The sequence below is a fragment of the Anarhichas minor genome, unplaced genomic scaffold (assembly GCF_050575085.1).
Source record: "Anarhichas minor isolate MPS153535 unplaced genomic scaffold, ASM5057508v1 ptg000017l, whole genome shotgun sequence".
Classification (NCBI taxonomy): Eukaryota; Metazoa; Chordata; class Actinopteri; order Perciformes; family Anarhichadidae; genus Anarhichas; species Anarhichas minor.
Window position 1 is genome coordinate 14,061,803 of NW_027466463.1, and position 25,409 is coordinate 14,087,211.

The 25,409-nt window shown below is 41.8% G+C and overlaps 2 protein-coding genes across 2 annotated transcripts; one reads left to right on the forward strand and one right to left on the reverse strand.

Annotated features, from left to right (window-relative positions):
• Window positions 1–745: 745 nt before the first annotated feature.
• gpam (glycerol-3-phosphate acyltransferase, mitochondrial) lies at window positions 746–15,752 on the reverse strand. Its single transcript, XM_076093789.1, has 21 exons — window positions 15,515–15,752; window positions 12,305–12,441; window positions 12,053–12,172; window positions 11,440–11,513; window positions 10,714–10,827; window positions 10,476–10,625; window positions 10,177–10,276; window positions 9,769–9,905; window positions 8,996–9,095; window positions 8,154–8,366; window positions 7,882–7,995; window positions 7,577–7,662; window positions 6,621–6,733; window positions 5,517–5,587; window positions 4,787–5,054; window positions 4,516–4,673; window positions 4,263–4,340; window positions 3,943–4,080; window positions 3,614–3,803; window positions 3,294–3,352; window positions 746–3,184 (listed from the first exon to the last, which is right to left on the reverse strand). Exons 2-21 carry the CDS (start codon window positions 12,386–12,388, stop codon window positions 3,068–3,070), a joined length of 2,484 nt encoding a protein of 827 aa, XP_075949904.1. The 5' UTR covers window positions 12,389–12,441; window positions 15,515–15,752; the 3' UTR covers window positions 746–3,067.
• A 423-nt stretch (window positions 15,753–16,175) lies between these two features.
• LOC142951913 (large ribosomal subunit protein eL19) lies at window positions 16,176–18,484 on the forward strand. The gene is made up of 6 exons (XM_076093792.1): window positions 16,176–16,304; window positions 17,284–17,381; window positions 17,489–17,611; window positions 17,816–17,936; window positions 18,058–18,168; window positions 18,291–18,484. The coding sequence occupies exons 1-6, from the start codon at window positions 16,300–16,302 to the stop codon at window positions 18,415–18,417; spliced, it is 585 nt and encodes a 194-aa protein (XP_075949907.1). The 5' UTR covers window positions 16,176–16,299; the 3' UTR covers window positions 18,418–18,484.
• Window positions 18,485–25,409: the final 6,925 nt, after the last annotated feature.

A 25,409-nucleotide genomic window follows, 5' to 3' on the forward strand; every position in this document is an offset into this window, starting at 1 on the left:
ACCGACATAGATACCCAAACATTTACTGTCCCATCCTGGCACGAAAAATAAATTCATAAAAAGACAGACAAGACACAATTGTTAATCTATCATTAATTTATTTAAAAACAAAATCTAATAATGCCAATTGTGCTTTGCTCGGAGAAAGCAAGAACAAAAAAAAGTGACACTTTTTGTTTTTTTAGTAGCTGGTGATTCTTCTTCTAGTAGCGACAAGTCCTCCGCTCTTGTGTTGTTTTTAAAATTACAATCTACAGTGTTCTTTTGGATTCTCACACCAAATAATCGTTGTTAACATGCACAAGAACAGAACAAATAAAAACACAACCAAAGAACACTACAGTATTAAAAAGGCACCTGCTCCCCAGACACAGGCTTTTTTTCTTTTAATCCTACAAAGTTACATAGTTGTAGAGGGACGTTGTTAATGCAGCTTCAGTAGCAATGAGTCTCAACAATAATCCCAACGAGCAGTTCATACAAACTGTATCACGCGTGTACCGACTCCATCGAGTACTCTACAATATCACATTGACTTTTTCGGGGGACAGATGGGATACATTCAAGAGGTAAACAAATTTAAACTTCATCTCCGACAACAACTATCCTTCTCTGCAACATAACTGTAAAATACAATTCTCAGGTTAAGTGGAGTTCACATTGAAATGTCGATGATTCAAGGCGACCAGAGGAAACATGCAGTACAGTACGTAGTGTGTTTTTTTTTTTTTTATCTTGGCGGAGGGGGGGGGGGGGGGGGGGGGTCCCCCAGCATGGGGACTTGAACAGATTGTGGGCTCAGAAATGCTTTGTATGTAAATCAAATCCCTTTGATCACACTCCCATTTAAATGACATACGTTTCTGTTCTTCAACATGCTGCGGGCATCGTTCACAAGTTTCCATTTCAGGGTTATTTTGTACATAGATTTGAAAGACTGCACGAAAATATGCAGGTTTATATTATTAAATTAAGCGATATGTTGACAAAAAGCATTTAAGTTAATTGTAACAAGCAGTGTTGTTGATCACTGTCAACAAGTCTTTCAGTATAAATATTCATTTAAATGTTTACAACCAGACACCCAATGCCCATTTACTTTTATTGCCCCGACAGATCAAGAATGTTGATTTCTAACATTCACTTCGTCTTCTTCACATTATCAATCTGAGAACATGTTGTCAGCATCTCCTCGAATACTCCAGAAAATGTATCACACTTTTGTTTACCCTTTCCAAACACATTCCTTCTTTTGTCTTCCATCAGGTGGTGTGCACTTATACACACCAACATTACCTTAGACGTACATTTATGTTCACCGCTAAAGGTCTTTAGATTTTAAATAACACACGTAAGACAAGGCCTAAATATTGATGTGTTATCTTGCAGTAAAAATGAAAAATGGTAAATGTTAAGCAGCTAAATGCACAAAAACCAGTGCAGTAAGATTTCACTATCAGGTTTGAATGTTTCTTGTCTGCTTAATATTCTGTTGCCACAGCGTTTCTACTGCCAACCTGTCTGACACCATTTGTTTTTTTACATGTGTGTTTTGGATCATAAACTGAAATTATCAGCGTTAAGTGCGTTTTTAGACTGATTTCATGAGAGTAACGCAGTGGTGCTGAAAGTTTAAAGTGAAGCACTGAACCAAGAGAAATAAAGAATAGATAAACCTGACAGTTAAGGACTATTATTTCATTTTCAGTAATCTGCATTTATAAGTATACAAAGGAGGAAGACGCCCTCTCCTTTTTTCACCAGTGCACCAGAGACACTATCTTCCAAACATTTAGAGACACTATCTTTTGTTTTTATGGAGTACAAAGTGGATATGTACCATTCATTTTTTTTTTTTTTACCCACACTATGCAGCTCCTTTGTTTTGCAAATGCCCATCCATTGGAGCAAAACTGCTCTCTCAGCAGTTATGCTTTTATAAAGTGTGTTCATAATATAGGAAAAAGTGGCGGTGAACCCAAATCTCTGCTTTCCCTGAAAGGCATGACCTAAGAGCTTCTGAGCTTGTTGCATTTGAACCTAAGTGGATGTGATGGCTGGTATTACGTATTCTAGGTGCTCTGTAACATTGATCAACAGGTGATGAAGCTGTTATGCAACGAGATCAAAGTTACTTTTCATCTAAAACCCATGACGAAAAGTGTGACTGAATGCACTTAGAAGTTAGTGGTTTGAATTCACTGGAGATGCTTGTGATTTTAGGCTTCAGGTACATGTTGTGTTTAACAGGTAGATATTTTAGCACGGCTGAACTGATTTGCTGTTTATATCTTTGAATATCTTAAACCAGTACCGGTGGAGTATAATTGATCAAAGCTGTCTATAAGGAGGATTAGATTAGACATTTAATTTAGCAAATGAAAATTTGGATATGTATTTGCAGGGACAAATCTTTCTATCTAATGTTCCTACATTATTAACGTTGTAGGAACGCACTACTCTTGCTCTTGTGGCCTATGTACAGGGATTTGTTTTCAAAATTAGCCTTTTATCAAACTACATTATGACACGTTTTCTACTGTATGATAGTGGAGTGCACTGGAGAGAATACAGCAGTTTTACAAACAAGCAGAGTTAACATAAAAATGCCTTTGTTGTTTGTATTTACCAATATTGTCTATGCATATTTTGCTTGTTTACTTGCAGCTTGCTTTGTTCGGATTGCTGTAAAAGTGATTCTTATTTACTAACCTGCTTGAGTATATTCTCAGATTAAGTTTAAAATTTGAATCATAGTAAAACCTCATGACTTCACTGGCAAAGTTCACAAAGAGACGACGATCCCTAGAGGTACCTCTTCAAAGAACGACATATGTTTTTTTATCAGCTGCACAGTTCTAAGACAGGAAGTCAGAGACTGGAACAAAAAGGGAAGACTGGCTTCAAGTCTCTTCCGGCTAACAGCTAACAGTTAGCGGCTGTTACATGAAGGCACTTCCTGGTAAAGCTTTCCACAGAGTAGCACCTGGGATTGTTTAGAAGTAACCAGTAGAAGCCCTTTATTGGAAGGAGCCTGGGGTCTGAGCTGGGCTGAAAGGTGTGTCGGTCACAGCAGGGTGAAACCCAAGATGTACTGCAGGAGTTTGTTCCGATTGGCCTGAGGTAGAAAGGTGCTGCTCAGCTCCAGAGTCGTCACCTGGTTCTCTCTTCTCTGCTTCAGGACCTGCAGGAGATCACAACACAAGGCAAACTCAACTCCAGTCGGAGGAACCCTGAACCCTACTTTATTTCAATAACTAATCAACATATCATGTGTTCATAACCACTCTTACCCCAAGCTCTTTGAATGTCTTCACTGTGTTCTTAACCAGGTAATGAGTTGCACTTTCACCTGGAAAAAAAACAATATTGTACTAGTTAGTTCATAGTTAATCTTCAGAAGCCATTTTTGGTCTGAGATATAAGATAAATCTAGTTCCAGCACATTTATTCCAGTAACTGTTGTGGTCCAACAATGATTTTTCTGTATATCATAAAAGGATAAAGCATGGAGTAATTACGCAGGGCCCTTTATTTGTTGAATTTTAAATAACTCCTTTAAATAATTCCTAAAGCGTACAGTTCAGCATGTGGGGAAATATTGCGGTACTACCATAAGCAGCCACTCCTCTCTCTGTGCGGGTGAGCAGGTATCTGAAGAGCCTCTGGGTGTACTCGGACTCGGCCATTGGCTGACTCAGACTGTGGACAAAGATTGCAGCGCCGCTGTAGGCCTCCAGCACCGGGCTGACAAGTCGCTGTAGGAAGACGAAGAACTCCTGGTGCTCTGCGGAAATGCTCACCTAAAAACGGGGAGATGGATGTCAATGACTCAGTGTTGCCTGATAAAACTTGAAAACAGATCTAGATGTTGGTGCCATGCTGGTGGTTCTATGGGCTTTAATAAAATAGTCTTTTGAGATAAGCATCACTAAAGTAGACCTTTAGGTAGCGATCTCGCTGCTCCTCTCCAAAGTCACTGTCCTCGTCCTCCTCGTCGCTCCTCCAGGAAAGGGGCTCTGGGAACTTTTTGGGCCACGGTTCCTCTGTGGGACTGGGACTCAGTTCTTCCTGGTCCTCCTGTCAAACACACACAAATCACAGTCGACCATCTGGGCCTTGAAAAGTCCCACCACATCTTACACATGCAGTAAGAAATTATAGTTAACCACGCTTTCCAAGATGTTAATCATTCATGAGTCTACTTTCAGTATTAGTCACAGTGGTTACATTCATTTTTAGCAGTGAGGCTCGTAACTGACCTCTGCTACGTAGAGAACTCCATATTGGATCAGCCGGGACACTGCATCATGAAACACCTGGTAAATAGTCTGACAGGGCTGTGAGACAGAGAGGAGGAGGAGAGGCACTGTGAAACATGCAACGATCCATGAGGAGTCTCATTTCAAATCTGTTTAAATACTCAACAGCATCAAAAATGTCCTCTTGCTAGTTGCTGGACTAACTTTGTACAGTGCAAAGTGTAGAACGATGGTGTCAATGTGCAGGACGTACCGGTGCCACTGACACCTCATTGATAAGAAAGTGAGAGAGCCCGGCGGCCTTGCGGATGAGTCTCTCCTGACTGAGAGGGAGGCTGCTGGGACCATCAGGCGGTTGATCGGACTCTGATTCCGCGACCAGCTCTCGCTGCAGTGACAGGATGCTGCAGGCTGGAGACATATCATAAAGTAAAGATATAGGCCCGGGAAAACAAGCGTCCGACTGATGACATTTATAACGTCAACGGCAAACACAACAACAACATTCTCTTGGCTCAACATACCGATGATTGCATCGGAAATGAAGACATGGAAAAGGCCATTGCTGTAAAAGTTGAGCTCAAAAAGCGCTGGTACAGTTTGGCTGGGTGCGATGGTGAACTCTCCGTTGCGATTTGCACTGCTGGTTACATTGACGCAGTTTCCCAGCAGGTGGAGGGCACGCATGACCACATCCTCAGAGTTCCCCGAAAAGCCCAGATCAAAGTCCCGCGACAGAATCTCCTCCTTCATGTTGAAGAAGTCTTCCACCAGCTTGGACAGCACCACCCCCTGGAGCAGACAGGAGGTAAGAACACAAGCTCAAAAAAAATAAACGGGGGATCATTGGCGACTCCATAAAGTAATCAAAGCCAGGATTCAGAATGCTAGACTGGGCTTTGAGTTTGTTGTATGCAGCACTGGCCTTTTCCTCAGAACAGAAAGACAATTTCAGTAATTGTTTACCACTGCAACCCACTTACATCAGTGTGCCTGCAGAGGGCAGCGGCTCACCACTAATGTACAGAAGAGCTAGATCTCTAACAGAGAGGGGCATTCATTATTATCATGCAGAGGTATGTGACATTTGGATCACCTTGGTGGAAGAGAGGATGATGGGCAAGAGTAGGATGAACAGGAGGAAAAAAAAAAAAAAAAAAAAAAAAAAAAGAACAGAGGAGTAATAGAAAAAGAGAGGAGGGCACGGTATACCCTGGGTAAGGACCGAGAGGAGACATGAAAAGCCAGACTTACCTGTCTGTGTCTGTACAGCAGCAGACAGGCTACAATGTGGGTGGACATGATCGCTGATGACTTATTAGCCGCTGTGAGAGAAGACATAAAGAGGTTGTGATGAGAACAGACAAATATACTAATATCGTCTATAAATATGTATTTTTTATTCTCAAGATTCAAGATTCTTCTGTCTGATTTTGGTGAGGGTTATGACAACAACTAAATAAGTATGTACAGATGGAACTTGCCAGTTAACCCATGTTGGAACACACATTTTAAATATTAAACATAGGATTAAAAAGATCCGAAAGAGTTGATTACATTAATAAGATATTAGGCAGAAAGAGAAAATAATGTAGTGCGTGTGTGTGTGTGCGCACATGCCCGAGGACAAGGGTTACTAGTGGTCATTTTGAGCATAGCTCAGGTTTAGAGGTGTAAAGCATGTGTGAGCAGTGGTACTGCATTCCTCCCCTCCTCAGCTTCTCTTTCCTCCCCTTCATCCTATTGGCTGAAAACAACATGCCATCCAGCTGGAGGCTTTGTGATTGGCTGAGAGAGAAACACAAATGGGCCTAGCTAGGAGAATGCAGCTGAATGAGCTGGGGAGAACCGGTTTCTGTAGTGCCCCCGCGGTAAAAAAAAAAAGCCCAGAGTGATGTGAAGCAGATGGACTGATGCTGTGATGTTTTGGACTTCAATTAATGGAGGCAGCATGATGGATAGTATTTCATGTGTGCAGCCTTAGCTCCAGCAAGCAGGTGCACTCTTAACACAGGGTGAAAAAGGAGAATGATGTGCAGAAGAAGAAGAAGACAAAAGAGGAATGCATAATGAAGCAGCAAACGTGTGCTCCAGTATTTTAAAGAAATGAGATGTGATCGTGCCATAACAGATGTAGCTGAGCGTGCTTTCAACACGATGGCATTCACAGGTCGCTGTCTTTCAATACAAACAAACTAAAACTCCAAATCCAAAAGTTACAACGAAACTCTGAAGTAAACAGCTTTAGTAAAACTGGAGAGCCTTGGTGAGGCAGATGATGATCTTTGACGTTATACGTAACAGGGCTATAGTTATGGTGTAGTAAATCCAATGGCGGAGGGGTTGTGAGTTTCTTACTGAAGAGGACGTGCTTGGCGAGGTTGTTAATAAGTTGTCGTCTTAAAATGTCATTGGGCAGCTCTCTGTTCAGCTGCTCCTCTTCCTGTCCCTCAAACAGCTGAGCATCAGGTCTGGAACAACAACAACAACTCAACTTGTAAATATAAAGATGGAAAATTGTCTTGTAATGTCAGCTTGATACAGTATGCATTCACCAGTTCATTTCACAAATGTGTTTACTTCTCCATCATTAAATAGGTAATTATAATACGTTACCAATATAAGTTGTCATATAATATTTAGAGGATTAGTTTAGACTTACATGAGACACGACTGTAAATGTCTGCCCAGTGTACTACTTTTCTGCGTAACAGCTTTATGCTGCGAACAAACGGCCCCTTGTGTTTTGAATAAACACTAATCTGAACTGAAGTAAGCTTAATATCTTACCAAATGTGATCGTTCAATTACCGTTACCCTCCTGAACATGTGGTTCTTTCTGCTCACTTTTACCTCCAGACTATTGCAGAGTCGTTACATGTCTATTAAAGACAGGATAGGCTACTATTCAGCATGTGGGTGTTACTATACATGCTGTAGGGCACTTCTTCTGAAATACTATTTGCCATTTGTGTTTTCAATCGGCTCCGCTGGCTTTAGTTCTGAACTCGGGACTGCAGACCAGCTGGGATGGAGCGCTGCTGCCTTTGTTGATGTACTGTCAATATCACTTTAATTTTGAAGGGACAGCACTGAACTGACCCCTGACAATGCTAACTTGAGTGCTGTGCTCAGATAACAGACCGTGCTGTGAAGAAGCAGGAGGGAGAAGTCAAGCGAGCTGGGACACGAGGGTTCGTAATATTACAGGTGGGAATGTGGGGCAGCTGGTTTATGGTCAGAGGATATATAGTATAGTATATAACTGATTGTGAGAGTGGGACGTGTGTGTGTGTGTGTGTGTTTGCCCTTACTGTGCAGAAATAATGATGGGCATCAAGGTGTGCTCCAGAGACACCGACGGTGGAATATGGCGGCTTCTCTGGGAGTCGAGGTACTCCTGCATCAGACACACGAGACAGACAAACATTTTAAATACTTTCCAGTTTAAACTTTATGTAAGCCACGTTCATTCATTTTTCATTTAATATTCTCAGTTTTTTTTCCCAATGAATATGTTGAGAAACTAAAAGAAAGCATGAGCTTCAAAACTGAAATGGTCTCTAGTTATAGCTCCACGTGTGGCCACAACAGCTGATGTGAACATGCGGTCGGTCACCTTTAGGGAGAAGGGCTGGTTGAAGTCAACGCGGACGCAACCATAGTTCTTCCTCAGCATCCTGAACACTCCACATGCTATTCCCCACAAACTCTCATTCTGCTTCGGTTTGCCCTGGTGGGAAGAAGGAGTTCAGAAGGTTACTTAACGTAGACAATCATAACAACATATTCTAGTTATCCCACCGCTACCCACCACTGGCCAAATACGATAACATCTATTCTATGTGTAAAGAAGTACACATGAACAACAGACGTCCACCGAGCACTTACCAGCTGCTCGCTATTGTAGTTGCCTTCAAGAATACGATCATAGGAGATGCCAACTGGCACCACCAGCACGTCTGGGATCGACCCGGTGCACATTGTGTCTACCACGATGGACAGCATGCCAGCACGCGCTGTAGACGGCTTACCGCTGCGGGAGCGGGTGCCCTCCAGGTAGACCTCCAAAAACTGATGCTGACGCAGCAACTCCTCTGTATACTGAAGGAAGATTGATGAAACACAGAAGAAGAAATGTTCAGGTGAGAATGGTGGGATGAAGATGAACGGTTAAAAGGTGACACTGGATGTCAAAAGTGAGACAAATGTGCATCCGCTGTGTGTAAAGGTCATAATACTTTTGATGAAACGTTTTTGACATTCTGTGGAACAACATTGACTCCATTACAAGGTGGAAGACGAGTCAAGTGAGTGCTGTGAAGCTGCTGCGTGTGCAGCCTGAGTACATGTTAGAGGTGGGTGGTGGTCGCCAACAGTTTGACCCCCAAACACACCGCAGGGAACTGGGCACATGCCAAGGCCACCATTTTGTGTAACAGTATCCACCAGAGTACAGTATGTGAACAGCTGTCTCTTGCTATGTGGACACTTTTGAGAGGAGAAGCTTTATTCGGATATTGACTCCGTCCTTTTCACAGCCAACTCTAAAAGGCCAGACGTCCAGAATTAGAGCAGCACATGGCTTTTATCTTTATTAACCTCTGCCTGCACACGGAGAAGAAAAGCATGAAGACAGCATGCAGTTATATAATAAAGCACACACACACACACAGAAGTGAATTTGATAACCAACCTTTACTGTAGGAGATAAATAGACTCTTGGGACTTACTGCATGTAAGAGTGATCTGTACAAAACGTCCTTCTTTCCATTCCCCGTTTCCTCCATTTTCCGTCGTATGAAAAATCCTCCAAGTTTACGGATAAGCGTGCTGAAAAGAAAAGAACGTTTGATCACGAGGCTTCAACCCTGAGCTTTCTACAAGAGCAGCAGCGTGCTCATCATTATCAGTTGGCTAGAACAATGTGATAGTCCAGTAATTACAACAGGCCAATAATTTAGATTATGGCGTATCCGTGATTAAATAGTATAATTTAATTCTCTTTAAAACATGTGATTATTGGGAGTATTGTTGACACACACATGTATGTGCAGAACCCATCGTCTGTGTTTAACTCTTCTTCAAAAACAGATTTCACTTCTTCATTTCCTTCATGTTTCCTCGTCTGTATCACTAGGTGTGTTCCTGTTCTCAGTAAACACGGCTCAGGTTGGTACTTTTGGAGGGTCTATATATATATCATAGGCATCGATGTACTTTAGAAGATCTGTTTTGGAACCTCAAATATCATTTGACTCAGATTATAATAACACATCTTCACCTCCTTTAGTCAGCCTGGCTTCCCTGATATTAATGTTCCCTCAATGTAAACTCAGTGTCGACCTTTAGTTTCACTCTTTGGAATCAGTTTTAATTCCTCTCTGATCCATTTCCAAGGAATTCCCTTTCGTCTTATATCAAACGGATCTCTGTGTTCTCACTTACAGAGAGCAAATATAAACACCTTCTTTCCAGATCAAACGTGACGCGAGGCTTCTTTTACCTGAGGATAGGAATGCTTAGGTTGTTTCCAGCAGCAATGTGAGGGGCTTTGATGTTGTGACAGAACAGGATCAAGGTGATGAGCAGGTAGTCAATGTGCGATTTGTGAACAGGGAGGAAGACCATTGGCACATTTTGCTGTAAAGACAAGACGGAGATGATTTTTAAATAAACACATTTCTGAGTGCAGATGGAACAGAACTCCAGTTTAATGTAAAAGCAACATTTTATCTTCTAATTTGATATAATGTCTACAGTATCTACAATCTCCATTTACAATGCAGCCCTCAGAAATGCATTGTGATGATCAATATTTGTGTAATGCCTCTGGAGACACTGTATGTCTTGTGGAGAAGGTCATGTTGTGACTGTGTAGTTCATTATATTTGTGCGTGTACTTTCTGCTGACCTCAGTAGCAGCCTTCTTGACCATTTCCAGCTGACCCTTGTGGATCTGGATGCTCCAGAAGAAACCATTAAAGAGCCTCAGGAGGACCCACCCCGTCAGCCTGAGTAACAAGAAGAAGTGTGAGAAGATGTGGAGCAGGACACAAAGAGTCCAAAACTTGAGCTGTAGCAGAATCTAGTCTATTTAAGTGTAACGTGACATAACGTAAGGGTACTTTTCTAAGGTTTTGTTAATGTGTTAGAATATCAATCAATGACTGAAAAGCAAGAGCGCTGAGATTTCAGGTACACAGCATGTACCTGATGAAGGCCGGTGAAATATTGGCCACCATCTCCTGAAGGAAGGCCCTGGCTTTCTGCTTCACTTTACTGATTGCTTTGTGCTCCTGGCCCGGCTGGCTGGCTGCAGCGTCCAAATCTGTGGCTACCTCCACAATAGAACTCTCCACCCTGCCACGCACCACAGCACACAGCAAACATAAGCGGACACAAACACAAAATGTTCCGACAAATGTGTCGCGTTGCGTCGGGGCGTTACCTGCTGTTGTTGAGCACGTTGTCCACTACGTTCCTGGTGAACATGTCCTTGTTGACGTCTCTCTCCATGACAAACAGCACGTAACTCAGCCTGCGCGCCAGCCATCCCCGCTGTCTGCAGCAAGACACATCAACACACGAAACTAACAACGCCATCTTGTCCATATTGACTTCAGCCCATCTGGGCTCTGAGATGCTAATGCAATGCTGAATAAATACAATTAAAGAATATAAACTTATTTAATCTTTTTCTGTGCTTCACAGAATCGGCCTTCACTTAGGTACGTCTATGCAAAGGGTTGCCTTGGACTTTGAAAAAGCAAAGAATCACACCAAGCTCATATTTATACCGTTTGGGGGTTGAGCTTTCAAGACGTCTTAAATTCAGTCACTGGATGCATGTGTTCGGTGTCCGCTGGCAAACATTTTAAATTATTCAACCGTCTACCTTTCCACTGTTTCATAGATCGGCCCTCTTGACTTAAAGCCGTGTATTAGGAGGGCCAGCGTCTGTCTGCACTGTATTGATTGTACTATACAGGAGGAGTTAGAGCTCTCGTTGCATTAAATGGTCATCAGAAGCCAAAACAGCCACGTGAAAGCCGACCAGCTCGCCATGTAGTTTCAGAAGTTGAATATGTTCCTCTTGCCTGGCCAATGGCCCGCTCAGAGTAAAATACTGCAGAAAGAAGTGATACCATAATGGAGTAGGTTCTGCTTTGTTTACCTGGTGTGGGTCTCATTAATGTAGATGACGTTGCGTAGTCCCAGAGATGGAATACTGGGGTTGAACAGTTTCTCCTGGGACCAAGACAATAATGAGGATTATCGTGAGGAAGACAGCATCCACATAACTTCAACTAAGAGCCTTAAAGACAGCCATGGGTTGCACGGAAGGTATATAGTATTTCATTTAGCTGTCTTTGACGAGTACTTGGCTCAGACTGGAATCCAGGTGAGCATCTTTACAGAGCGAAACAAGCTGGAGTCACCAATGTGTCAGACCGGCCTCAGTGACACAAAGTCAGTCTGCCCTGATGTGGTTTGATATTTACACAGTATTTCATTGGCTCATCACACGTTATTGACTCTCTACGCTCAAACCAGTGCTTCACACATTGTTTTGAAAGAAATATGTTGAGAATGTTTGTTGTCCGCTGCTACAAATGGAATGTTAATTTGGATATAGAGAAGATGTCACGGTTGATTTCACATAAAAACAATACATTTTAATGTTCGATGGATTTCTAGTGTCTTCAAACAGTTTTTGGCAAGAGCTGTACCCTGCATATTGATAATTTCGCCTTTAGTTATAAATATTTATGATTATATATAATTACCCAGCTCTGTGGTGTACAGGAGTGACAGCAGCGGCCCACAAAGGGCCTCTTTCTGTTCAGCAGGCCCTCCTTCCACGTGCTGGCAACACAGCGCAGGACCGAGGGGCTGGTGCTGCGGTCCTTTAAGAGACATCCACACAGAACAATCACTGAAGGTGCCGAGACGAGACCAAACTAATAAGATCGGACAAGATGTGTAATGCTGATCCTACTGCATAATTATGAAGATAAAAGTGATGGTCTGTGGTTTACCGAGTCATCGTTGGGATGTTTCCAGCGGTTACACCACTGCTCTCCATTGTTCACTTGCAGCAACAAACCATCTGACAGCTCCATGTTCTCCGCCGACGTTTTCTCTCCCTCCAGATCACACACCACTAGCTGGCAAGCTGGAAAGACACAAGGATATCACATGGTTACATTTTTTATTATATTAATGCAGCCCACACTCCTGGCAATATGCGAGTTTCCATTTTCTGAGTAAGAGCCTGTTAATTAAGCTTACTTTGACAATATCGTAATTCACAGATCATACTTCAGATAGACCACACGAGCATCTGAACAAGAAACTACTGACACACAAAAGGAAGATTATTGTAGATTAAAAACTTAAATTACAGCACATCGTTAATTCAATTTAAATATTTATTTTGAAGATGAACTACAATTCTTGTGAGTCTTAGATATACTGCACATGTATATTCACGTTGTCACTTGCTGGAATACAGAATAGTAGATACATATATTAGCTTTGAATATCAGAAAATACTTGCAGCTAATTCGTAAAAGAAACCTTCAATGCAAAACTATTTTGCAACAATAGGACAGCATCAGATTTCTATAATACAAAGATATCCTCACTGGTGTAGCTCTCCACACGTTTCTGTGCATTAGCACCGGGCATGAAACAGGTGTTACCAGCCTCGCTCAAACATAACCAGAGAAACCAGCTGTATGAAATAGCTAAAATAAAACGTGGGCTCCTCCCAAACGATGCATCACCCTGCTAGTATGAGTTTGGTTCACATGACACCCGTTTGCTCTAGAGGAAGAGAAATATCAGGGTTACATTGTTACACTTGTATTATGCAATACACGCCCAAACACCTGAGACTGGAGGACCTGTGGGACCAACCAGGTGACAGTCACTACTTAAAAGAAAAGCATATCGTGCAAATCAAATGGCTGGGTTTATTTACCCCTCCTTCACGCACACTCCAATACCATGTGCTAATTTGCTTAAGTCTATAATTTACCTGTCACACTTCCCCTAGAAAGCTATTTTAAAAACCGGTACGTCACAGTTCACAAGTGGGGCAAAGAGCCACGCACGCTTCATACATCAAACACGTGACGGAAGTTGTGCTGCTCTACGATTCAACACGTGAGGGAAACCTATAACACTAGTCAGAGGGTGAGTCACTATTGTTTTCACTGTAGCTCTAAAAATATCTGTTGCAGGTGTGTTAACAACTGGATCTTTATTTAAAATAACACTTATCTACCTTTAATGTGTGCTTACTCAATACAGCTATGACAAAGGGTTTCATCAGACCTATTTGCTGTGTACTGCACACCTACCAGTCGAGTATCTCTAAATAGCCTCTGAAAGTTTTTAACAAGATTATTTACTTGGATAAAGGCTGTGGCCAGAGGACACCGTAACAGCTTTAGTCGATACGGAAATGGCAAAAACTTGGAGTATGATAATTGCCAAAGAAAGGTACTTATAAAGGATTAAACTCTACAGTTTTAACTACTTAAAATAAGTGTTTGAATCAAAATTAACACAGGACAAGACTATATCTAAAATACTTTATGTGTTTTAGATACTGTATGCTGGATATTATGTGAGGATTAAAACACTGTACAACAACACTTTGTTTTTGTTAATGACCAAATCTCACATGTTGTTCTCATACTATACAGGTTACTGCCTTGTTAAACCTTTTACTACAATGGAGGTGTGCAGGGTTTGGGCCCCAAATACCTACAAATGAAAAACTTTGACGTTGAAACCTCTCTGCCTGTTGTCTTCGCAATTGTTAATTTCAACTACAAAATACAGAGCACATGTAAAGTCCAACGCCCTGGAGAAACACGGACAAAGTACAAAGATTACAAAAGGTAATACACAGAAGAACACCATGGCCTCTGATTTGTTTGCGAGCCACTTTATGAATAATTGCTTTCACACTAAACATTGTATAGTATGTGTGTAGGTTAAGGGACAGTCACATGTAGGGGCAGCTCCATCTTTCTGTGAATAACATTAAGACTTCCTGCCTAGTCCATCAGTGGCCCTGTGAGCCATTATCTTGTTGTGGTGTTAGTAGGTGATACGCACACTGATGAGGGTTTTCAAAAGGGGTCAATGACCGAGAGTACTCCACTTGATGAGGTGACTTTGTTGGAATCAAACAAAGAAGTTGAAGAATGAGGAGCTTGGCAGATTAGGTGACAGGTGAATGTAGCCAGAAGGAAACAGTGTTTCCATGCACGTTCGCCTATTGGCTAATGCAGAGTAATAAGGCTACATTGTTATTTTGCTAGTCTTCTAATGAAAATAAAACTCTATGCGATATCCATCTTATCATCCAAATTATATCCCATCGCGAAGTGTGTCCACATGATAAGAAATGAGATGATATATGTTGCTATTTCTTAAGGATTGCAACAGTAATGTTTTTTAAAACACACAGTATTTTATATTTATCCATCCACGTCAGCCAAAATAACAAACATGACAATACAACAATCTTCTAATCATCACACTGACCTAGACACATACCAGCATTATCGTGGGAGACAGCTGATCACACCCTATTCATCTTATGGAGGTCAAAACCCTCTTTTTCATAAACACTGTACACGACGAGGTCAATCCTCCTCCACACATGCTCCAAGCTGTCCACCGTAAGCAGGTCAAACGGGAGAAGTCTCCAGTGTGACAGATGGGGCTGTGCAGATAACTAGCAGGGCAGACAACAATGGCACACAACAGGGCAGCCCGGTGTCTGGTTCGGCTACAAAGTAACGTTAAAATTAAACACCATGAATTGTGCAGTCTCAGCCACCGTCTTTTGGCGATTTTGCATCGCATGCTGCCGAGCCTCACGTGGCCAACCTGACGTTAGGGTTTAAAGGAATAAATGTAGTTTACGGAAGATACGTTCATGAGAGATTACATTATATTGTGTGACCGAAGAAGACACAAGGCTGGAAATTACAAATGGTCCTCTTGAACTCAATGTCAATGTAAAGTTAACCGGCTGACGTCAGGTTACACCACTTAAAATCGGCTTAAATGTGATGTAGCATTAGCCGGTCACAAGCGTGTCAACGGCGTCGTGTAAGCTAAATGGTACAACGCAGTTGTTTCCATGACAATACGGTAGACGGTTACATAGCCCCGACCGTTAGCCCTTTAGCCAGGCTCGTGAGGACGACAATTTGCCTTACCTTGAATGTTTTGTTACGCTGACTCATATCTCAAAAATTAAAAAAACTCGTCGACAAAAATCTGCAGCCAAGCCGTTTTGGTTTCCTCGGTGCCTTTGTGTCTCCCTACGGGAGCTCCTGCACGCTCTCCTTCACAAGACTGGCACGGCACGGCACGGCTCTGACAGACAGAAACGTGTCACAGAGAGGAAGGAGCGCTGTTATTTCAGTACAGCGGCGACCTGCCTGAGGTGTAGTTCTGCCCGCAGCCAGGAGGGGGCAGCACGGCGCCAATGTGATCACTATGCATTTTTTTCCCACCATGCATTCATTTTATCAGCTGCAACCTATAAACTACCTGCAAGCATAGATAATATAAAACAGGCTGCGACCCTTCAAGTACTATACTATACTATTCTACACTTTAAAAAATCACATAAGCATGTACAGCAAATTACATTTGCACAAAGAACAAACGTTTTATAAATTAGAAAAACATGGATGTAGTGCGCCCTCTAGTGGTTGGATATTTTAAATATATTTTATTGGAGCGTACCACTTGTGCTATGATCAGGGGGGATCGATAACTGCACTTAGTGTCACTTTAAATGTATATTAACTATATATACGACATTGAATGTCCCACTTTTAAAATAACTTTGGTCAAATTACTATAACTACCGAATATTTAGCTATATTTACGGTTTTCTGACAACTAGCCGCAGTTGGGTGACCCATGACGACATTTAAAATGGTATGGACTAGCTCGTCCTATTTCCTTCGTTTCTTCCAAGCTAGTAGCAGCCATGAGGTAAGCAGGACATTTGACATTGAAATACGTGTATTTATTCTGTGTTAACATTTAATAGGGTGGTTGCCTGTGTTATTTAAGACCAGTTGATAGACTTTAATGATGTTCGACATGAGTAAAGTCTCTTATTTCTACCAGAATGCACGTAGCGTTAGCATGGGGCCTACGTTGGTGAGCTAAGTTAGCCGCATAACTACTACATGTTACTGAAACACCACAGAGTCTTAGCGGCTAATCAGCACGCAACAGTGCAAGTATTTAGCGTCTGTGTCAATGATATTCGAACTATCCGATCAATGATGTCGGTGAAATTAAGTAAACGAGCCATTATACAACACATTTTAGGATAGGTGCTCTTTTCCTCTCGGTGGCGTGCACGCGAGTAGCTGGCAGCTGATCAAGTGGTGCACTTTTTCTTTATTAAACCAGTTTGAACCTGTTGGTTTGGTCAAGTCACTGTTCAATGTGTTCTTAGTAAAAAAAATAAAAGAACCGTCTCTCTATTATAAAATTAGATGAGTATAGACTGTTGTGGTCAGATTCATCTTTATTACATAAGCACAGTGACACAGGTGCCTAACAGTACTTATTAAATGCCACCTGGTAGTGTTTGGTCACTAAACAACTGTTTTACGGTAGAAGTACTTTATACCTTGATTTGGGAATTATGAGAATACTTGTGTTTTGTGTGTATCTTGTTTGATTCTTTTTTTTTTTGTATGTGCTTCTATTTGTAATCCAGGTTTAGAAAAGTTCACTTTTACTAGCAGTAACAGGGTTAATAAAGTATTGAGCTATTAAATGTAATATACCTAAGGTGGCCTATTATTTCTCGATTGATAATTTCAGTCAATACAAGATAAAATAGACATCAATGCTAAGAGTTGTTTTAGAGTTTAAATTCATAGTTAATCCTAAAGGCCCCTTAGCGCTGTATGTGTCTGATATCCTGCAAAACTAATATGCCAACATGCTCCAGGCTCCAGAAGCGCTTGGCGTCCAGCGTTTTGCGCTGTGGCAAGAAGAAGGTGTGGTTGGACCCAAATGAGACCAATGAGATTGCCAACGCCAATTCTCGTGAGTTATTTACGTTGCATTGGAGAGCTCTATCTGTCCTCTCTGTAGATTTGTGTGGTGTGAGCTTCATAGGCCAGCATCTTTATTGCATTTTATTTGTACCACAGGCCAGCAGATCCGAAAACTGGTGAAGGATGGACTGATCATCAGAAAGCCTGTGACGGTTCATTCCCGTGCGCGCTGCCGCAAGAACACGTTGGCACGCCGCAAGGGGCGTCACATGGGTTATGGTGGGTAACGTCCATCTCCTTTTCCTCATTTTGTTCACACGCATCACTTTAATTTCCCAAGTTTATTTTGAGGAAAAAGCATGAAATTGTAAACCGTATGGAATCCTGCAAATGGCAGTTGTTTGGTTTTGATATGAAGATGATTTGACACACTGCCATTTTATAGATTTCATGATAACGTATAATTAATTTCCTCCTGCCCAGGTAAGAGAAAGGGTACAGCCAATGCTCGTATGCCAGAGAAGCTTTCCTGGATGCGCCGCATGAGAATCCTGCGTCGTCTTCTTCGTCGCTACAGGGAGTCCAAGAAAATTGACAGGCACATGTAAGTGTGAATCTCAGCGCTCATTGCTGGTGAATATGCCAGTGTAGTTTGAACTCCTACTCCAGGAAGAGGCATCTTGCTTTGAGACGCTCCTGAGGTATTTTATTTCTGTTTCCTCCAGGTACCACAGCCTCTATCTGAGGGCCAAGGGTAACGTCTTCAAGAACAAACGCATCCTGATGGAGCACATCCACAAGCTGAAGGCAGATAAGGCTCGCAAGAAGCTGTTATGGTAAGTTGCTCTTTTTCGTTGTTTTTTCTAGAAGTGTCCATGTACAATGACACTTTTCCATTAGCTCACGGTGTTGCTGTCAACTAAATTCTCTTCTGTCTCCTCCTTCTTTTACCCTCCAGTGACCAGGCTGAGGCTCGTCGTTCAAAGACAAAGGAGGCCCGCAAGCGCAGAGAAGAGCGTCTCTTGGCCAAAAAAGAAGAGATGATCAAGGCCTTCGCCAAGGAGGACGAAACTGCAAAGAAGTGAATTTAGATCGAAAGTTTTTCTTGTCGGATTCTACTTTTCTTGCTAATAAATTTGGATAAAAGAGTCATTGTCAGTTTGGTTATTGTCTGCCGGTTTTGGTGTTAAATATGATTTCATGTTGGGAGACACAAAGTAAAGTTCAGGAGCAAGTGATCACTTCAAAGCAGTAATTGTTGACTTATTATAAAACATTTTTTTTTTCCAGAATGACATGCATACATAGTATGGTCATTGTGTTCATGTGGCTTAAGAAAAGACTACTCTGCATTTTTGTGTTCTCAACAGTCCAGCAAGTGGCAGCAGAGCACCAGTATCAAGTTGTTCTCTACATCAGACATCTTCATCCATTGCAATCATCCAGATGTTTAAAACACTAAAATATAGCTGCAGATTAAATGGTGGCTCAAACCATCTATTTTGCTACTCATCCCAGAGGCTGAATCGGTTTAATCAACAATATTCAATCACATTTTTGCGCAATTACAGCAGACTGATGTAAGACTCAAAAACAGGCAGTTTCCATATAGCGCAAGTCATTTTATAGCAATGTCTGCACAGAAAAAGCTACCTAAATATATATTCAAAAATTAACCTAAATAAGCAAACATCTAGAATAATTAAACGATACTACTAAATAAAATAACTACGAACATCAAATTAATAGCTCCTACATAATTGATTGAACAAAGTGCTGCAGCATTTTTTATGCATGATGTGTTACACAAGTGTGTGTCAAACAGGAATTGTCCAAATGCTTTTTCTTTTTTAAATGCCTCGACACATTCTAGGTCGTCCTCTGCCTGTGTGTGTTTGGTTGCCAGTCTTAATGTGTCGGTGATCATTTCATCCATGACTTATCAATTTACAACTAACTGTGTGAGCAATCATTTTCAATCAGTCACTATGAATTCAGCTCCTTTTGATTGCAGTTGACATTGGTGCAAAACTTCAGAGAGGGATGGCGAACACAACAGACTTTTGACTTTTCAGTGTGGACAATTGGATACCGCTGATTGTTCATATAGATGAACCCAAACAATGATAAACTACTTAAGTTTTATGAATAAATTATGCAGGAGTTAATTATTTTCTCTGAAGGCAAGTCACAAACAACTGTATCACACCTTCGTACAAACGCTGGCCACGCTCCAGCTTACAACCACTCACAGCCACATTAGACCTCAGCTGCTGACGTTCCAGTCATCAAGTCATTTCTACTTCCTGCTCGGGCCTTGATGGATTCCTTCTTGCTTGCTCCCTTGAGAAGGAATGACTGAAGTGTTTGCAGACGCAGCAGTCTCGTCTGTCTGTGTTTCTAAGAAAGACCTCCGGGATGCTCCTCAGGTGGATTCAAAGCAGATGTTATTCAGCAGGATCTTATGTGTGTGGCACCGGTGTTTGACTTTTAATTAATTTTTGCTATGGATGGAAGGATATACCAATGACATACTCTAGTCGGGAATCTAGAAATGAATAATTCACAACTTTTTAGGCTTTTGGACTAAGAAGTCAAGGGTTGAACCTCTTACATTTTCTCCCACAACTTGCCCCGGAGAGTTCACTTCCTGCTCACTGGCAGATGTTTAACTTGTTTTAAATCTGGTTTGTAGTATCCTCTGCTCTTATCATGCACCATCACGCATAAACAATGAGACACCCAAGCTTTAGAGGCTGCAGTGAAAACACCCTCATGTTTAAAAGGCCTTGAGGAGCTGGAATGAAGGCTTACACAGCATAATGCATCCGCTTACCTTGGTATTCTGATATGTCATAGTTTAACCATACTTTTATCAAAAAATGCAACCCTAACCGTACGTTTACTAAACTGTTAGCTAAACCATAGTGTTACTAAAATGCTCAGACATACAGACATAAATGTGAGATCTCCAGAAAGAAGCCACAGGGATTGCTGACGGAGGAAGCAGGCTTTGTGCAGCGAGGCCATTTTGTAGCTCAGTTAATGTATTTCTTCATTACCAGGAGGCACTCCTACTTCCTGAAGCGTGAGCCTTAATGAGATTAGATAAGGAGAGGAATGCGAGATGAAATGAAGCGGCGCTCTTTATTACAGTTGGCCTCCAACCCGGGCAAAACAAATGGAGAACACTAACGAGTTCAGGAGATCTTCAAAAACATTTGAGATTAGAAGATTAAAGTAATTATAGAAGGTTCTTTTTAAAATATAAAAACAGTTGATGTGTCAAATCTTTACCCTGCGCTTGGCAGTTTGCATTGAGCTTTATCTCTATGGTGGTATAATGAACTGTTGGCCATCGTAGGTTTCAAGAGACCTTTACGGAGGGTCCTTGAGGATGGGTTGATAAATGTCAAGTTTAATGTGCATGGGATCCAGCTGTAACCCTAACCTGACAGTCACCTGCCTATAAAACGACACTACCCTCATACCTTTCGCCTATTTTTTTATTTTCTCTCTCCTGGCGTCTACTACCTAATTGCTTGGTTTATATCTGGGGAAATATATCATAAAGCATGGGAAGGATTCACAATGTTCTCTCGTGTTTCTTTTTCAAGGGATTAATAGCGTGCAATGATACAGATCACAGATCCATCAGACAGACAGCGCTGTGAGATCCTATAGGTCCAGATATGTGCGCCAGCGCCTTAAAACCAGGTCTCGTGCTTTTACGCTCACCACCCAGACAACTAAAAGACAAGTGAAATCAAGGAGATGGCATATCTTGTGTGTGCCGGCACAAACAAGGGCATTGGTAATGATCTTGTGTCAGATCAGTGTTTGAAAAGTGGCAGCTTTCTGGTCACAAGACATCTCACTCAACCTCATTGTCATTGCTTTTTTGTTCTCTTGTACCGTTTAAACCAGTCAGAATGACATGGCATGGCTCTGCTGTGCAGGCCTCCGCCTTCTGTCTCTGCCGAGGTGTCTCATTTAACATTTTCATTTCACTCCTGAGAGACTGTTAAAGTGGTACAAATATAGTTGTCAGTTATGAATTGGAAATGTGCTGCCACAGCGTACAGTGAGAGCAAACAGAGCTTCGCCGAGCAAATTGAATCAATACAGCTATATGCAGTGGCAGGTACAGCAGTGAGCCTAAACTAAATGCTTCATTTAATATTAAACGAGTCAACTATGATTAAAAATCTGTTTTCTGCTGCACGATGAATCATTTTCTCACTTTTCGCAAGAAGTGTGTGAAATTTAATTAATATCGTCAATGTTTTGGTTGAAAAATGCAGAAGGAGTTAAAACGTTTACTTTGATTTTTCTTCTCTAGCAATGAGCAACACCCAAGAGCATCCCTCCTCACAGTGACGGTGCATGTAAACGGAAAAATCGAGCACATTTATACACACACTATAGTAGAAGCAACAATCCGATGCAGTTAGACACATGAGCAGATGGAAAGGATGAAAAGAAAAACAAGCCTCTGAGGAGAGAAGGGGATGAGAGTGAGGGCTGAAGAAAAGCTCAGAGCTGAAGTTCAGGATGATGATGTGGCAGCAGGGTCAAGGGTAAAAAAAGGAATAATTGTCAAGAACTTTGTTTTGTACAGGATGTTCTGACCATTTCGAAAGATCAAAAGGTAATTCCAGTATTTCACACCGTCTTCATCGTTCCGCTGTTTTCCTTTCCGTCCTCTACGCTCTCTAAAAGAAGCTTGCATTAATCTTTGTAAAAAGATACCAAGCACGGCGAGACTTATTACCAACTATTTCCCCGTCTTGCTGGTTCTTCAGTATGCTGAATATCGTTTGCATTTTTCATCTTTTCTATCTGTCATCACAGAGTCGTTGACTCGGGCAGCGAGTAGGAAAAAGTATAGCTTCAGCTGGTAGCAAGCAAAGCATCTTTAGCAAAACAGAACAGCCCCAATTATCCCCTAATCCCTCCACCTTGAAGGCACAAAAAAACCCAAAGTCTGCGACACACTTCAAATTGAATAGATTAGTTTAGCCTGTCCTCTTCATACCGGGACAGGACACGGTAAAGGGTCCTTTGTAAGTTATGACTAAATTGAGGGCTGGACTGAATTGAGCCAATAGTAAATGGAAAACAATAGACTGCTTGAATGTGAAGTGTGTCTGCGTTTATATATATTTATATATGGGCAGAGAGCTTAGGCGGAGTAGCTGAAAAATTAATATCTTCAGATCCACAAATGCACCGTGTGAGCCGCGGGGAGAGTGCAAAGAAAACCTGTTCAGTGGATTTCAAGTCCTTTTCTCAGCGACTTAACGGATTTTGAAGTTTGCTTTCAAGATTTCAGAGCGTGCTGGATCGGGAAACCATTTAAGGGGCAGGGAGGGCCGAGGGTGGGGAGGCGAGGCGTTAAAAAGAGGACCTGTGGCAGCACACTCTTCCATCATGTTCGCCTGAGAGGAAATGCATAGAAAAAAATCTGAGAGCAAAGACCTTCTGTTTGGTCTTAAGATCTCCTATGCTCTGCGTTTGTAGGTCAACATAGCCTACATAGGATGTTTTCACAATCATGATTACGTTGGCTTTATGCTATATATATCGTTCTCAGAGGGTGGCAATGTACCGTGTGCCAGATGGAGTAAATCTGTAACTACAAAGCAGGAAGTAACTAGCAAACCAGGACACTCAGTGTCAAAAAGAGTGTGTTTACCTAATAATTAGGGAGATATAAACTGTCTTTAGACAGCATTACTAATGCAAACAAGCAGCTTAGTGTGTAGATACATCACCAGAGGTCTTGCAGTCATTAACAAGCATTAACACTAAAGCAAACCAACTTTTGATCCTTCTTGATCTGAATAAAAGCCGGCTGGGAAACATATACAGCCTAAATCAACAACACTCCTCTTAAGAGCCGCGTCCTCATGTCCCTTGATCCTAATGCTGCTTGACCATCCTTGATTTCCATTTTGTGGCCGAACTCAGAGGCCGACAACAACATCAAAGCTAATTAATAATAATTGCGGAAGGTTAAGGATGATGTCGAAAAACACAAGTGGTCAGTGCTGATGAAGGGGTGTGTTGAGTGAAGTGCTGCAGAGCAAAGCACGGAGAGCAGGTGTGGAGGTGGGCTGGATCTGCAAGAGTGGAACTTAGTGTTTATGCTTTCATACGGTGTCATGGGCTTAATTCAGAGCAACATCTGTGATAACCCATGAAACAGCCATCTGGCTTACAGGGCAACTTCCTGTGTAGACGTTCACCTCAGTTTATCAGGATAAGGAACGGGGACAGTTACTGTTGGATACGAATGCACTGGACTTGACTTAACGGATATTAGCACAGAAGGAGAAGCAGCGCAGGTTCCATTACTGCAGAGCAGAGTTCTTTGGTTGCCTCAGTCTCCGTGGTTTTAGCTCTGCAAAGAGAGATTAACAAATCAAAATAGATATTGTGCGATAGTAAGGCAAATCAGAATCAAATGTATGCGTACACATACATGGAATTTGTCTCCAGTTTCCTCTCCGCTCTCAATTTACATACACTATATTACAATAAACAAGAAAAAAATATATCAATGTAGTGCAGTCCCATACTGACTGCATCATCCACCGACCTGTTTGCCCGGTAGGCAAACTGCAGGGGGTCCAGCAGGGGCCCTGTGGTGTCCTTCAGATGGGTCAACACCAGTTTCTCAAAGGATTTCATGACCACAGACGTCAGGGCGACGGGCCTGTAGTCAGTTAATCCTGTGATGGAGGATTTCTTAGGAACCGGGATCAACGCATTAAGGAAGTAAATGACCTCACAGGAAGCACACGTCATGTCTGAGGCCAAAGAAGGTAAGTAAGGAAGTATATAGCCTCTCATTAAGTGGAAGTGATTGCATCTGAGGGGGCAGTACCTTTTCATGCAGGAGCGTTAGCTTTATCCCTCCTGCCTCAGGTGTGGCCATGTCCACCGGAGGGGAAAACACTCGAGTGGTGCTCAACAAAAAGCCTGTGGGATTTATGATACCGACACGCTTTGTTCAGCATGTTCACCACATGAGCCGGAGAGGGTCACTTCAAGGTTGGAGGCTCTAATTTGTGGGATAAATACTGTTAGCTTATGTTTTTGTACTTATGTGAGTAAAAGAGGCGCTTGATGTTATGATTGCTGCTCAGGAGCAATCAAGCCAAAATAACATTAATCCAAGCACTGGTGGAAAACCACTTCAAAGACGACCTTGTAGGATGACAAAGCAGCAATTCCATCAATCACATGATTTAAAGGGTCATTTTTAAAATTAGTTTGATTTCTGGGACTGGATACCGGCTGTGAAAAACATCAAAAGCATCCGCAGATTTCTCTAATAATTACAGTAATGCTGGATCTAGTGCAGGAACCGTCTGATTGTGTTTGCTAAAGAGTTAATTCGGCAGCAACACACAAACACATTTGTAAAAGAGATATACAATTACAAATTACAATTTATGGGCGAAATAGAATAAGGCTGGTAATAGTTATTTTAAATAGATCAAAACGTTTTTTCTGAAAGTGTCAAATATTTCTTTCTGATGTACTCATTAATATACATATGCATACTTTTACCCAGTTATTACCTTAAGGTTGTTTCATCCTGCAGAGCTCTTCAGTGTATTCTACAATGCCACTCTGTTCATAAATGTTTTATCTATAAGACAATGCTTTTAAGATGGAAAGATGATTCTGGAAACTGTTCAGGGGACAGTGGTTTGAAGCTCATCCATCGTCATAAATAAAACTCTCTTGATCTCTTTTTATTGTGTGTGAGGATAAACAGTAAATCGCCTAGGGCCTCCCCTAAAATACTCTATCTATAGAAGCAACGAAGCATATGCGATTCCTCAAATCTGAAATTCCCAGTGTAGCATGCTTGCAGCTTTCATGTTTCAATCCCGGGGCCTATTTTCTCCGCTCAACCTCTAAGATCAACTCGGAGGATATATACGCTGACTTTTCACCATTCAGACTCGAAAGCCATGGAACTCGGCGTACCTCTGGACTCTGCTGACGGCGTGTTTGTGCAAGCAGCATACTGAGGAAGCGGAGGTAAGCCTCAGAGGCA